Source organism: Grammomys surdaster, unplaced genomic scaffold (genome assembly GCF_004785775.1).
Source record: "Grammomys surdaster isolate TR1022 unplaced genomic scaffold, NIH_TR_1.0 224, whole genome shotgun sequence".
NCBI classification, from domain to species: domain Eukaryota; kingdom Metazoa; phylum Chordata; class Mammalia; order Rodentia; family Muridae; genus Grammomys; species Grammomys surdaster.
In genome coordinates, this window is record NW_021604669.1 from 7,479,411 (window position 1) to 7,494,818 (window position 15,408).

Consider the following 15,408-nt stretch of genomic DNA (forward strand, 5'->3'; position numbering starts at 1 on the left):
GTGGGCTGGGGCTCTGCTTCAAGATTCTTCCCTCTGAGTTGAGATCCAAGGGGCAGACACCTTAACATCTGAACTCTTGCTGGCCTTGATGGCAGAGGAGGAAGTAAGGAGAGTGGGCGAGTGTAGTCTCAGCACTCAGAGGGTGGCTATGACCTTTCCTACCTGGAAGGTGGGTCATTTCCAGTCACCTTTCACCTACCATGTCATGCTCATATGCCTCACTTCAAGGAGGGAGGGGCAGGAAGTAGGGAACTCTTGATAGGGGAGTGAGTGAGGTACCTGTGGCTGGAGGAAGGATGTGGGTGGAGCAAGAGCTTGTAGCGGGGACAGGGCTGGAATGAGGAATATATTTGCAAACAAAATGGTAACTTAGTGTCTAGAGAAGTAAGTGTGCAGCAGGGGAGAGCAACACTTGGGTTCCTGGGGGCGGCCCCATTGCCCAAGAAGGGGACAGAGTGTCAGTCTTGACAGAAAACAAGAGCCAGGAAGCGTATATGAGGCACAAATTATTTGAGTGATAGCTGGCCATAGGCTATGACCACCTCAAGGTTGCCTGAGCAGACTACTGAGCAGGTCTCCCTGGAATCCTCTTGCTAAACCCACGTTAACCATATGTTGAGTTGAACAGTTACCTCCAAAGGTATCCCTTCCCAGACTTTGCAAACCGTACTGCATTGGGAAACAGCCCGTGTGTGTGTGTGTGTGTGTGTGTGTGTGTGTGTGTGTGTGTGTGTGTTTGTGTGTGTGTGCTTTGGTTTTTGATTTCTGATGATTAATTAAAATGGGTTTGCGTTAGTATAGAGGGGCAGGCTGATTAAATAAGCATTACAAAATGGCTGGCTAACTGCTGGAGAGGCTGAAAACTCAGAAGGTGCTCAGTCTACACAGCTGGATGCCTCACCCATGCGTCCTTGTCTGTTGATGTAAGACTCCTGGCAAGCTCTGGTCTTTAGGCTGCACTGGAATGCCTAAGAAGCTGACTTCCAGCTTCAGTGAAAGCTAGCAGGAACGGAAACAGGACCAGCTCACTGGCCAGCAAGAAACAAGAAGCAAGCCAGACTTGGGAAGAGTCTTCTTCTGTCAGGTAATTTCAGAAATATCTCACAGATGGACTCAGAGGCTGTCTATTTGGCAATTCCCTATTCAATAGAGTGAAAAATCAGAACTAGCCGCCATAGATAGGCCCAGCAAGCTGTCTCAGCGGGTAAAAGCAGAAACCACTCAATGATGCAAGCTTGACAATCTGAGTTCAATTTGTAGAATCGACAGGAAGATGGGAGGAGACAATTGTCTCCACTAAGGTGTCCTCTGGGACTGGAAAGATCCAAGTCAAGCCATTCCATCTGACATTCTCTTCTAGCTTCTCAGGCACTTGTACCCATGAGCACACACTCATGATGGTAGACATACCTGCACAAATCGTATATATGCACATATACACACATGCTAGACTCATTACATAACTACCATAGAGGTCATTGTGAAAAAACACGTAATAAAAGGAGGCCCAAAGTCAGAGGGTAGGATAACTCGTAATGTCCCTACAAGCCAAGGGAAACCAAGGACCTTTAGTGACATCAGATCACAGACAAGACCAGACCAAGCTTCCCAAGGGTTAGGTCCCATTGTGTGCCTTGATGCTGTCCTCTGTTTTCTGGAACTGAGGGAGAATAAACTCTGTGGCTTTATTTCCCTCAGCTTATGAGACATGGTTAAGGCTGTTTTAGCAAGTTCATGTAAGCCAGGAGCCAGGGGACACTACCTTTGTAGTGAACCAGATGCCACTCCTTTCTGTACTTGGAGCACGGCTTCTGTTTTTCCCAGTTTGAAGCTGGTCGTCTTTCATAGACTTCTTAGCGGCTCACAGCTGTTTGTCGTGGTGAATGGGGTCATTCCCGTAGAACCCAAGATAGAAATGCAGGCATACAAGATACCACAGTTCTCCACATTCTCTCCCATGAGACCAGCTAACTCTGGGGTCTCTCTCAATCCCAGCACCCACAGACTACAGGAAAGGAGGTTGTGTCCTGTGGCCATTTAGAAATCTAAGGTGTTGCAGAATAGAAATTTCCATCGCACATTAGTCTAGAAAACCTAATCTCACCCCGTGCAGGGTTGGCAGCCTGTGCGTATTTGCTAAGCAAATCCAATTCTATTGCTGACCAGAGAGAAAGAGGAATCATTCTAACAGCTCAATGCAGTGACAGCCACTTTCAGCTCAACAGACTCTGCTGCCTCAGCTGGCATGGGCAGGGGAGGTGGGTGTTCAGGCAGGGCTAGGCTCCCTGGGTGTGTGACCTCTGGTGAGAGCAAGCATCTTCCATTCAGGGTATGCATTCACAGTTACACTAAGGCAGTCTCTTACCTATTCATAGGTGTTATAGCCACACGAATTTGCTTCACCTACACTCAATGGGACATTCAGTTGCATGAGGAAGGGAAACTTCTCTGTTTTGGCTTATGGCAACTTACAGTATGTGGAGTTTCAAATGGACCTCACGCAGAACTAGGATGTGGGTTTAGATGGCTACTGCTCTGTAAATTCTGCACCAAAGGTCAAGGTCGTCCTCTTCTCTCCGCCTTTCTCTCTTCTACCCTCCTGACCTGGTTTCCTTTCTGTTGTTTTGAGACAAGGTTTTCCTTCCTACTTAGCCCATGCTGGTCTTGGCAATCCCCCTGCTATAGCCTCCTGAGGGCTGGAAATAAGGGTGGAATTACAACGGTCCAACTTGTCCAGCTGAGGATTCAGTGCTACAGGTTACCTAGAAGGTCTGACTTCCTCAACACAGACCCAGGTCCCACAGGCAACATACGCAGGGCTTCAGTTGCAGATCTGGGTTGTTCTATATGCTCTGTCCTGAAGGAAGACTTCCTCAAAGGAACAGGAAATGACTTCTCCTGGCAAAGTACCTTCTCCCTCCTCCCTCACCCCCCCACTCTACACCAAGGCTACATTTGTTGGAAAAGTTGGCAATTCCATCAGCATCTCAAATTTGACACACTCTTTGACAGGTAGCAAACAGTAGGTACTCAATAAATGTTTGTTGAAAGGCAAAATAGGGAAGATTCTGAGGAAATGGTTATTAATGGGGCAGTAGACTGCTTAGTCTAAGAGTGCTGTTAATCAAAAACAAGATGGCTCCCAAAGATGTCAGTGTTCTCTCTCATGGCCTCAGGGTCCAGCAGTTGTTGAACATAGTAGGGGGTCGGGACAACTATAGATGGAGCAAGCCCAGCTTAGCCACCTTATATGGATGTCTTGAGAAACTGAAGTCTTAGGGCTCAATTTTGCTATGTTCTCAAGAGAAAGTACCCTTTTACTTCTTCCCCAGCTTCTTAGCACAGGCCAGGCTCCTAAAGCAGCTTCCTAGATATCCATAGACAGAGAGAATGAGGGCCAGGGTATCTAGAGGCACACTGGAGTGTAAGGAACAATGGGTACTGAGCCTTGAGGTTTAGTGGGAGGGGGAGGGGAAGACCACTTGAGCCATAAAGGTTGAGCAGGTGGCTTTGAGACAATGGCTGGACTGGGCCTTAGGTGTGACTCAGTCCCTCTATAAAATGATGTTTTCTTGGTCCTGGGTGCTGAGATTCTCAATGTGGCTTCATATCAGAACCAACCCGGGCAGTATTTATTTATTTAGTGGGGATGGGGAACGTGGGGTCCGAGGAAAGTTTATGGCAGTGTGTTCTATCTTCCCACTTTGTGGTTTCCGGGCATGGAATTTAGGTCCTCAGGTTTGGCAGGCCAAATGTCTTTACCAGATGAGCCACCTTGCTGCACCCATTGAGGGGCGTTTATTGTCAAAGCCCCAGTGTTGGTGCACACTCCCAGTGATACTGACTAAGCTGCTTTGGGGTGCAGTCAGGATATCCACCTGCTTAGGAAAAGCTCCCTGGGGAGTCTCAGGTGTAGGCCAGGGCTGAGAACCTGGTAACAAGCAAGCAGGGCAAGGTTTTAGATCATCAAGACAGAAGGGAAGTCCATTGTTGGAAAGCGAACACTATGCAAGTTCTGGACCACAAAAGGCAGTCTGTAGAATGCTCACAGCAGACCAGGCAGGCTGAAGCAGCCGGAGTAGGAAGGGAATTGTAGGGGGCCAGGATCAGCAAGAATGAGGGGAACTAAGCAACATTGAAAGGAACCTGGAGAGAAAGTCTGGCGTCTAGGCTGTAAATGGGGCTCAGGAGTGACTACGTGGAGACCCGGAGGAAGTGGGGGTGCCGCCCAGAAGGGCGTGGCGCGGGCAGACGCTTAGGAAACTCCCAGGCTATGGGGGCCACGCGGTCGCGCAGAGAGACACAAGGAAGTCCGCATGCACACGCACGAGCGCGCACGGGAACACACACTACCACTCGTTGTACACACGTCCTCTGCACACGCCGCGGACCCGAGAGGAGATCATAGGGAGGAGCCGCAGGCCCGGCCTTGGCAGTCTCTCCCGACGCGTCCCTGCAAAGGCTTGCGCAACAGGCGGCGGCTCCAGCCCGCCCCGCCCAGCCCAGGCAGGGTGCAGCGCAAGGCGGGCGGGGACAAAGGGGTGTGTCCCCGTCCCCTGCTGCGCTGGGAGCAGAGGGTCTGGGTGGGGCGAGGCCCTGGGGGCGGGGCCCAGGCGCCTATAAAATCGCCCTACGGCACGGACATAAACAAACCTTGCCAGGCTATACTCTCGCGCTGCGGGCAGATTGTTCACCCATCTTCGTCTCTTTCTGCACCTCCCGCGGGGCGCTGCACCTTCAACCTCGTTGTCGGCTCTTTTCCGTGCTTGCTTGCTCATTAGGTAAGCCCTCCGAACGCCTTCTTGCTCCGGGACAAGACAAGGACCCTCAGGAAAGCTTGTCTTCAGGGTGCTACTGGACTCCCCGCCCGTGTTGTGTGGCTCTTGCGAAGACCACAACTGGTGGTCTCCGGTGACGCCAGAGCCGGAGGGATCGCTGACATCAATGGAGCGGGTTTTGATTACTATAAGGCAGAAAAAAGACACGTTGGATCTCCCTTTCTCTCTAACTGGGGAAGTGGGATTAGGGGGTTGAAGTTGGGGCGAAAAGCCTAGGAATACCTGGCGTTAACCCTGAGCCACAGCTGACACCTCTGTCCACTGGGCTCAGGGGTACACTTTGTGTGTGTGTTCGCGCGTGTGAAGGGGTGTGGATGGGTGATGCGATGACTAGGGAAAGAGAGACTGTAGCGCGTGTATCCAGGGGATGAGTAAGGGAGAGGAGACTTGGCGGGGACTGTGGAGAAGGGGGCGAGGGTATGTCTACTCTGGAGCCTGGTCTCGAACCAGCGTGATCTGAGCCTGGGTTCTCATCCAGTCGCAGAGCCCGGAGCTCTTCAAGCTGTGCGTGTGAGAGAACATGTGTGTGCTAGGGGAGAGTCCGGGGTGTGTCCCGGCGCGTGCTGCACGCGCCACAGCGAGTGTCTGCGGCGAGAGCAGCACAGGCAGGGTGCGGCCCTCTAGGTAGTACCCGGTTGGCACTGTGGCTGCGCGGGAGAGGTGGTTTGTGCCTCCAGGGTCGCGCGGGCATCTGGCAGCCCCAGAGTTGGCTGGAGCTGCGAGTGTCGTCATTTTCGCCTCCTCCTACCCCCACCCCCTTCTTTCACCCAGGCGGTTCTCCCTGCTGTTCCAGCCCGGAGAGCAGCTGGAACTGCTCGTCGGTTCCCGGGAGACCCGTCGCGGTCTCTGATTCAGCCTGTAGGGGAGATTTGGGAGGGGCGTGCAGAATGCAGCAGGCTCCAGGGAAACATGCTGTCACCGCCTCTGTCAAATTAGTAGCTGAAGCTAGGATTTGTGGATGGCTTCCTTACTCTGCCACCTTCCTGTCTTCCCCTGTCTGTCGCCCATGCTGGCAGTCATCACGGATCCCCATGCACCGCCCCTCGGGCTTTAACGTGGGAGGACAGCAGGTGGGGGTGGTGGGTAGAAGTCCAGTGGTCCGTGTCCTAGAACAGCCTTTAGCTCTCCCTCACAAACTTCCTGGGCAGATCAGCTTATTTGAGTCCTTGTTGGTCCTGTAGAACTTGAGAAATTCAGGTCGGCCAATGCTCTCCCCCGCTCGCCCCCCCTCCTTCAGTGTTCTCCTACACCACCCCAAGTGAACCGATGGGTGCAATGAGTTTCAGGGCAAATCTTTCAGGTTGCTTCTTACTGTTAGAGATCCTAGCAATTTGTCTGTTTCGCATGTGTGAATGAGAGAAACCTAGGTGCAGAGGAAAGCCTCCAAGAGCATCTTCAAGGGACTTGCCAACTTCTGGACACTGGCAGGGAAGGACCAGACCCCTATTGTATGGGTGTGGCCTAACGAGCCCCAGGCCAGAATAGTACCAAGTAGGGGCTGAAAGGAGTGAGGGAGGCTTTTCAGGAAGGGTTGGAAAAGCTCCAGGAGGTTAGGCTCTACAGTAGATGCTGTCAGGCAGCTAATCCCAGCAGTGCCTTCTTAACTTGGTGGTGCTTGGTCTCCCCATGGCCAATACCAGGAATCTGGGGGAAGGAGGACTTTTTCTGTTACACCAACGACAGTAGCCGGACCCATAGGAAGAGCTCAAACATACATTAAAAACGACTGGGACAGATCTGCTTTCTACTCTGAGCCAAGTAGGCATCTGATACAATCCTATGGCTGGAGGTATTGCTTAGTTCCTAGGTCCATTATAGAGTCTCCTGCCCTGGTAAGCGTTCTCTTGGTGAAGGCAAACCAGAAATTGCTAACTACTGGTTGGGCTATTTGAAAAGAAAATCCAAACTCATACATCATTCTTTCTTGTGTGTTTCTTTTTTTCCACTTTAGAGATAAGAACTGAGATCAGAGGCAGAGAGGTCTGTGTTGAGGTCAGCCAGAGCCAGGACTCTGTTCTGAGTCCCCTCTCAGATGTCTCTTGGTTAGGACTGAACTTGATTTTTGCCTGAATGCTACAGAATGTGAATAGGAACCTTTCTTCTTCTTACCAAGTTACAGATGAGGTCATTAGAAGGAAAAGGCAGAGTGTTAAGTGTTTTTTGTTTGTTTGTTTGTTTTTGTTCTTTGTTTGTTTTGAAAGTGTTTAAATCAGGTGCTGAAGTGGAAGCAAAGTCAGCTCACTGAAAAAGGAGGCAACGGTCGGTCACAGTCCCTCTACCCGGTGTTTCTCTGAGTTAGGTAACCCCCCCACACCCCAACCGATCCCTGGGTGCATTGACCCCTGGTGGCCTGAACTAGCCCCTGCAGGGAACAGAAAGAAGGCAATGTGTTTTTCTGATGTCCCAAAGCTGCAGGGCATCCCTTATGACCTAGATCCAGAGGAGTCATCTAAGGTGTGCCTCAAAGGCCCTGCACCTTCTGAGGCAAGCCAGTGTTAATGACTGGCACTGAGGGTGTAGCCAGAGCAGGACGAGTATAGGATAGGAAGAAAGTCTGGGATAGGATAGACGGTGCATCAGAGTGTCCTTTTACTACCTTCAATCTCCCCAGGGATGCTGCCTGGGCTGTATCATCCCTATTGAGTGGATGAGAAAAACCAAAGGCTCATATGAAACTATATGGCTAGAAGTGGGAGAACCAGACAGAACCTATTGAGTCAGCCCGCAAAACCTTTGTGTTCTAGCATAACAACATATCCAGGTGCTTGAAGAAAGCAGGGTGGCAGAACAAAACACGAAGAGATCATCACAGTCTTTGGACCTTAGTTTTCCCCTTCTATAAAGGCAGAATAACACAAACAACCTCATCTGGGTGTGTGAAGCTTGCTTTGTCGAATCCATGTGAAGTGAGGCCAGTGGTCACCACAGGGGGAGCACTGTGTGGAAGTTTCACGTAACAACTAGAGAGGGGGAGGGCATTCCTGCTATGCCTTCTTGGCTCCCTGGGTCTAGAAGTTTATAGTTGCTTAGTACATAGCTCTTGTCTACTTAGATTGCCATGTGGTCTAGCATATTGCCTCATACAATGGAGGTAGGAGACAGTCTCAATTCTCAGGTTAGAAAACAGGCTGGGCACCCGTCTAGAATCAGGTAATTGGATCTGGAACAAATGGTTTCACTCCAAGCCACTTCTAACCCAAACCTGATCCCTTTCGGGACACTTAGATCCTCTGGGCTCTCAGCTTTGGGATTGGATGGTCAACCTGGTGGGCTCACTGCAGGCTGTGGGCCTTCTTAGTCACATCTGACCTTAGGCTAGCCCTTCTCACTTGCCTTTTCTCTCCGTGGAAGATGAAGCTGCTAAACTTGGCCTCCAGTTGTTTTGTTAGAAGCGGGTGTGTACAAGAGCAGAATGAGACACTGTGGCCCAACAGGAAGCTGACTGCAGAGGTGGAGGGTCACGTTCAGATGTTGTGGCATGGAGCTGAATTCTCTAGGGTGGGTGTTGTGGAGGAGAGCTCAGGCACTTAGGGAGAATGCGAGGAAGTCTGTCTTGGCACCTCAGAATAAGAACATGCTTACAAAAGCGGGCCCACAAACAGGCTCTTTGAACCAAGAGTTTCTTACTGTCCTCTCTATTGAGTAGACCTCCATGGCCAAACGCCTACCCCTGCTTTCTCAAGCTGTCAGTCTAGCTCGCTCTTCTCTACCCAAGGAGGTAGAAAGAAAGGCTTATGAACCTGGAGGCTTGCAGTTCATCTGGTATAGCTTCTCCCTTTTCTTCTCTCTAGTTTAGCTTCTCTCTTTCCTTCTATCTGAAGAAACCTTTAAGTCTTCTCTTCGTAGTCTTCTGCCTAGAAAGACAGGGTGTGGGCCAGCCTCCTTAGATGGTTTCTGTCTCCAGCAGCTCTTGCTAGTGAGATGGTTCTTGAGGAGACCTCTCCAAATACAGATATGATAGGACTTCTTAAGAGACTTATGACTCTGAACCTTTCTCAGCTAGCCAGCCTCGGCCTTTCTAGACTCTTCCATGGCATCTCCATGGCTGGCAGCTGGGCCGAGTGCCTTCCCCGTTATCATTTGGCCTGTGGGATCACACTGTTCTCTCTTCTGTCTGCTTTCTCATATCCCTTCCCAGGGCCTGGCACTTAGTGAGTACTCTATCCGTATCTGTCCAAAGGAAATCTCCACTGATGAGGGAGATAAACCAGCCCATCTGGACAGGAGTGACTGGAGGGGCTGTTCTGAAGTGTGGAAGAGACAGCCATTTTGGGGAAGGATCTCATTAGGGTGGCCAGCATGCAGTCTGATCTTGGGGACAAAGGACTCTGTATGAAGATCCATTTCTGTCCTAGGTTAACACTGTTTCTGTGATGTCAATAAATTGTCTCAGCCTCACCAGCATAGCTTAAACCCATCCCACAGATTCACAGAATAGTTCCTCTAGTGCGACCAATGTCCTTCTTCAGACTTCCAGTTACTGGCTTATCCCTCAAACAGTCATGTGCCAAACCACTAACTGCCAGACCTCTGGTGCCAAGACACTACTGAGCACTTTCGGAAGATCAGTGCAAGCACATTCCTGGCACTCCCGCTTCCTGCTGTTATGTTCTAGGCAGCCCACTACTCTGCCTGCCTCTCAGCTCAGAGCTCAGGGGACTCTGATTGAATACACAAGTCCCCCTTTCAGCTGGGGCAGGTAATGTAGCCCTGTAGTCCCAGCTACTTGGGATGTTGAGGCTGGAGGATTTCGAGTTCACGACCAGCCTGAGCAACCTGAGATTATCTCAGAAGAAAAAATATAGAAGGATGGCAGGGAACATAGTTTAGTGATAAAGCCCTTGGCAATATAGTAGGTTCAATCTAAAACCCCAAAGTTCCAGTCCCCACAGATGCTCAGGGTGATGCAGCTTTGGTTGTGTGACAACAGGTGGCTTTCTCCTTGTGACCCTTGTCCTGGAGCAAGGCATCAATGCCTAGAATTCTGTGGAGCCCTGAGGTCCCTGGAGGAACTCCCCTTTGGAAGTCTCTAAGAAAGATCACTGTACCACCTTTTGGTCTTTTAATATCTCTGAGATTTTACATTCCCATTCTACACTTCCCCTAAGTGTAGAGCTTTCTCGGATCCAGCCTGTCCATAGCACTCTTTGTGAAGTAGATTACATAAGAAAATCAGCCCAGAGCTCCACTGCCTTGCCCTTCCCAGAATCTTTGCTTTCAAAAGTTCAGAAAACACCAAGGGAACTGGGTAAGGGCTTCACAGAGTGACTTCAGAGTCCTTTTGAACTGACAGGAATGTCCCGACAGTCATGTGGAGGAACCTGGGAATGTCCCAAAGTAGTTTTCCTGGGTTCACACAGAAGTGATACTGCCCTCCAGATCTCCCTGGGGTTGTGATTTTAAAGGGTTACTATGCTACCATTCTTAGCACACACTGACCCCCACCCAGCAAATGCACTGTAAGGGACAAGCTGCTAAAAATACCCATGCTTCTGTGACTGCTACCTGAAGGGTAGAATCTGGGCCAGCTGTTGACATAACAGTCGGTGCTGAGCCAGCTGTGGTCCCCTCTGGTTTTCCTTTCTCTGTTTCTCTAAAGGACTCTTGGAGCCTGTTGTCTGCCTCCAACAACAGAATGAGGTGCCTGGCCATCTTTCTCTAGGCCAGAGACAGGGAACCATTGGGGAGTCATAAGGGACATTTACTGGGCTCCTGTTACCTTTCTATGAAGTTGGCAATGCCCCTGCCTAGAACTTCTTTGAGCACAAAAATGGGTGTGGGGTCGTGGAAGTGACTTATGGCATTTACTATGGTGTCTAGTCCCCATGGACGCTCTTCCTGGGACACTGGGTCCTAGAAGTCCCAGAACAGTTCACGAATACATCTTTGCTGGATGTCTTTTTTGTTTCATCCCACGGGAATTCGAGGGGCCCAGGAGAGCTTGCCCAAGAGGGCAAGCAGAGGGCTACGTTCCACAGAGCAGCTTCAACTCCGAGGAATGACAGAACTAGGCAGCCCAGTGCCAGCATAGAGGGGTCTGAGATCCGAAGAGGAAGGGAGTGAGGCGTGGCCATTTGGCCAGAGCTGAGCACTACACATAGTGCGCTTTGGTCTCAGAGCTGTGCTTTCCCACCTGGGTCCCCCTGTCTGCATAGTTTGTTGGGAATCCTGCGTGTCCAAAGGACAAATATGCATTCTTTGCAAGTGAACACACGGAGGCTCATAGGGGTTATGACTAAGAGTCATGAGGCAAGAAGGTGACCTGATTCCCATGCTGGGAACTCTCAAGCCATGTTCAACCACCTTTCTGAGGCTTCTTGAAAATTCCAGATTCTCTCCCTTCTTCCCTCATGGACTGGCTGATGATTCTCACATGGCCTTGTTTTGCCATAGGGGAGTCCAGCTATTGTTCTCTGAGGCCCAGGGCTACGTTTCACCCTGCTCCTGCACATGTTACTTTACTTGGCCGGGAGCCCTTGAATTCTTGTTCATTGATGACCAAGATGTGTTTGCTTGGCCTTCTTGAGCCTTGTCACTCATGATCTAACTTCACTGGTGTTAGAGGGTCCTTCTGGTGCCACACTGAGGGCTGGAGAGGCCTGTTTGGAGTTTGCTGAGCATATTTTATTTTATTTTTTTACACATCCTCTTCCCCACTGGGCCACTCTGGGACTAGCAATATGTCAAGCACAGGCTGTGCCCTCACAGTGCCCCAGGGACTCCCCGGCACCACAGGAAGGAAGGGACACTGGTTCATTAAACAGCTGTTTGCAGGTCCTTTGCGTTGTTGTTTAGTTTAACCTGCTGCTTGCTGGGAGCCCTGGCACCGTGTACACACAGATTCGCACACAGAGGTGGAGCTTCAGACAATTTGCGGATTCCGGGCTGACTGTAATACTAGAATCTGCTCCACACCCTGCTGCTACTTAGCACCAGGTGACCTTCACTCCTCTCTCAATTTTCTCTGAATTCCGAGAGCAGGCAGGTGGGACAGGAAGAAGCAATAGCAGCCAGGCTGCCTGCTGGTGGTATGACCTGGGGCGCCACCTCTGTAGGAGAGTTTCACTGGGAGGAGATCTGCCTTCCTCCTCTAATCCCTGCAGCTGGCTGTGTGAGCGGAAGCCATTATTAGAATTGAGGCAAGAGTGTGTGGATGTGAATGTGTACTGGATTAAAGAATTGTGTCTAACAGATGCAATTTTCTGGATGTTCTTTTCATTCCAGGAACCACTAAGCTCAACCAATCTCAGACAGGTTTGATTTTGCATCCATGGGGACATTTGGCAGTGTCAGCAGACATTTGTAGTTGTCACAGCTTGAAGGTGTGGCTGTCCAAGGCCAAGGTATTTCCTGATATCCTAGAATGCTCAAGGGTCAGAATGTCAGTACTAAAGCACACTGGTAGGTCAGGTTTTTTTTTTTTTTTCATGCTCCTGGAGGCCCTGTAAGACAAATAAATGTGCCACTTGGCCACAGAAGGAGCCTAAGACTGAGATCCTGGAAGCAGTCATGGCTTTTTATGCTTAGATCCAAAACACCAGTTGTTTTTGTTCCTGATCCTGCATAGATGCTTATTAATGTCCTTCAGTAAGTAACCAAGACTACATCATGCACCTCGTGCACTGCCCCTGGTGGTTTTGCTGCTGGCTTTAGATGTGCAAAACAGAATGGATGTGGTATGGTTAGACTGGAAGACAAGGGCCCCTAGAATGGCCATACCTGTAGCCCTGGCTGTATCCAAGATATACTTGTTTTTGCTACTTCATCTGTTTTTCTACACTGAATGTGCCAATATGATTATCTTTGTACAAAAGCGAATGGAATGGAAGGTGCTTTTGCTAGGCTGCCAAAGCCAGTTAGGGACTAGGCCCCTATTCATCGTGTCAGGAGAGTATATATAGAAGAGCGATGCTCTAGGTCCCAGAAGCTGATGAATACACAGAACAGAAGCAGCTTGTTGTAGCCTAGGTATCTGTATGGTTACTGCACAGTCTTTGTTACTGAGAAACAATGACCTAGACTGAACAGATGTGATGTCGTCTCTCCTCACCAGCTTCTGAATCCTCACCCAGAAAAGGATGTCCCAGCTTCCACACTGGTATCAGAGTGGGTCAGGCGTTCTTTGCTGTGGGGCTGTCCTGTGCACTGTAGTGTCCTTGGCTTCTACTCATCACGATGCACCCTGGTAGCATTTCATTCATGACAATCAAAAAGGTCTTGAAATACGCAGAAGTGCATCTGGGAATCGATCATAGTAGAGATTACAGCCTGTGCCATTCACCTTTGGTCTTCCATAAGGCCTTGAGTTGGCTGAAGGCCTGTCAGAAGAGGACCCTCTGCCTCCAAAGAGCGGATTGGCACGTGCATGAGGTTTCAAGAGACTGTACTGTCTTTCAGTCTTTCTCATTCTGTGGTTGTAGGGAGAGACACAGTGTAAGGTGGTAAATTCAGTAAGGGAACTGAGACTTGATCTCTTTTTGTTTCTGAAGGAGGTGGGGGCTGACATCATGTTCCAATGAAGTGATGGTTTCTAGAAGCTGAGGAGAACCAACCAAACTTAGCTGGTCTACGTGTTATGTGTCTTTATAAAAGCACAGGAGCTTTGCAGGGAATTTGCTCTGTGGGATAGTGACCAAGCAGAGGGGTGGGGGACTCAGGTAACTATTAGAGGTAGAAATGGTAGAGGCACAAGGCAGGGGCACTACCTGAAGGGGTTGGCTCATAGCCAAGTGTTGGTTTGCTGGAACCCACACTGTGGGAAAGTTGAAGACCTCCGCTTCACCCGGGGCTCTTGGCTGAGATCAGAGTGTTTAGCATCCCTGTGAAATGTGAAGTCCTCCACTCTCAGCATGGGAGGTGGTGGTGCCAGAGCCCAGGGATTCTGGAAGGTCTCTCTAGGCTGCGTAGGCGAGGTGTCCCACGGCTAAGGTCTTGGGACTATCAACATGCTGAATTAGCAAGACTCTCAGTGCGTAGCTTTTCATGCCTGCTGCCTCCGAGCTGGCAGCAGCCCAGGAATGTTCACAGATATAAAACTGACTTTGTTTTGGAAATGTTCTGGATCCCAGACCCAAAAGACTGCATAAAGACATTCTTGTGAGATGGTCATCTATTGGGGAGAGTCACGCTGGGGCCCCAGACTAGTACACCCTGTCTACCCACTGCATGCCATGTGTTGGCGTGGGTATGTATCCGAGTAGCCTGCTCTTGCAAGCTGACCTGTAGATGAGGGTCACTGGGCTCCTGTGGGCTCGGGCAACTGACTTACAGGAAGTTTTGAGACTTTAGCTTCCATTGTTGCAGTATCTATAAAGCCTTGAATACCTGGTGATCTAACTCATATTTTGCCTGTAGGTAGTCAGAAGCTATATCCTGGGCCCATCTCTTGGCATTCTTCACCTACTTTGGCCTCTGTGTGACACCTGCCACACTTCTGTTCTCTGGCATTCCTTAGGTCCCACTCTTATCTATGGACATTTACTTTTTCAACTGGACTGTGGATCCAGAAAAACATGTGTCTATCTCCCAGATATATAGGCATCATTTCGTACCCCCTCTTTTCCCCAGGAGCCCTTTAGGCCACAATTCCTAGCACTTCTGAGCTCTGCACCTGTCCATTTCTGTAGCCCTTATCTCTTGGTCTTATGAGGTTTGTGTCCTAGTGCCAGCTAAAGAGATTCCTGTTGCTACCCATGCTTGCCCTTTTGGGATTTGGCTCAGAAAGTACCATTCACTGTAGGATCTTTTTCTCACATCCTGCTGAGTGTTTAGTGTCTGTCAGACCTTTAGCCTGTGTTTGTTTCTGTCCTGTTCTCTCCACTGTGGTCAGGCAGCTCAGAGTCTTGTTCAGAGGTACATATAGCATCTGTACATGGTGACATCCAGGGGCTTTTTGGTCCCTTTGATTGTTAATCTGGAGAAATCTGGCTTTGGGATCAGCAGAGGGATCTCCTTCTAGAATGTATCAAGAAGCTTCAGAGTGTGCTTGGTGTATCTGGACTAGGTGTGATACCTGCTTTTGGTTCTCTATGCGTCTGCTTTATTGTACTTGCAACTGTGAACCTGTTTCAGGGGAACAAGGGCCTCCTGGTAGCCCACACATGGGCATGGGTGTGGGTGGGAAGAGCTGGGGATGGTGGGGAAGCCTGGCCTTCCTATCTGTTCCATTTGAGCATTAGCTTTTTCCAGGCAAGTTATCTCAGTAGAAGTGCTGACCTCCTGGCCTTTTCCCCCTGGTAGGTCTGTGATAGCACGGAAATGTCCCGAGAGCTACATGACGTGGACCTCGCTGAGGTGAAGCCTCTGGTGGAAAAAGGGGAGGTAAGTAGAGCTACTTCAGGTTAGACCATCACATGTTCCTAGTGGACACACATGTACGTACATGGCATGGACACTCGAGGGTATGAGCATATGTTCATTTGTACATAGCATGCCCACATGTGAAGAAGAGCATAGCATATAAGCAAATGTATGGAACGCACACACACACACACACACACACACACACACACACACACACACAGAGAGAGAGAGAGAGAGAGAGAGAGAGAGAGAGAGAGAGAGAGAGAGA

At 49.9% G+C, this 15,408-nt stretch overlaps 1 protein-coding gene across 1 annotated transcript in view; it reads left to right on the forward strand.

Annotated features, from left to right (window-relative positions):
- The first annotated feature begins 4,643 nt into the window (after positions 1-4,643).
- Ndrg1 (N-myc downstream regulated 1) overlaps positions 4,644-15,408 on the forward strand; it is a 43,243-nt gene continuing 32,478 nt past the window's right edge. Inside the window, exons 1-2 of the mRNA XM_028773242.1 lie at positions 4,644-4,781; positions 15,078-15,158. Of these exons, the coding sequence (XP_028629075.1) occupies positions 15,096-15,158 (63 nt within the window). The 5' untranslated portion in view covers positions 4,644-4,781; positions 15,078-15,095. The remainder of the gene's footprint in view (positions 4,782-15,077; positions 15,159-15,408) is intronic.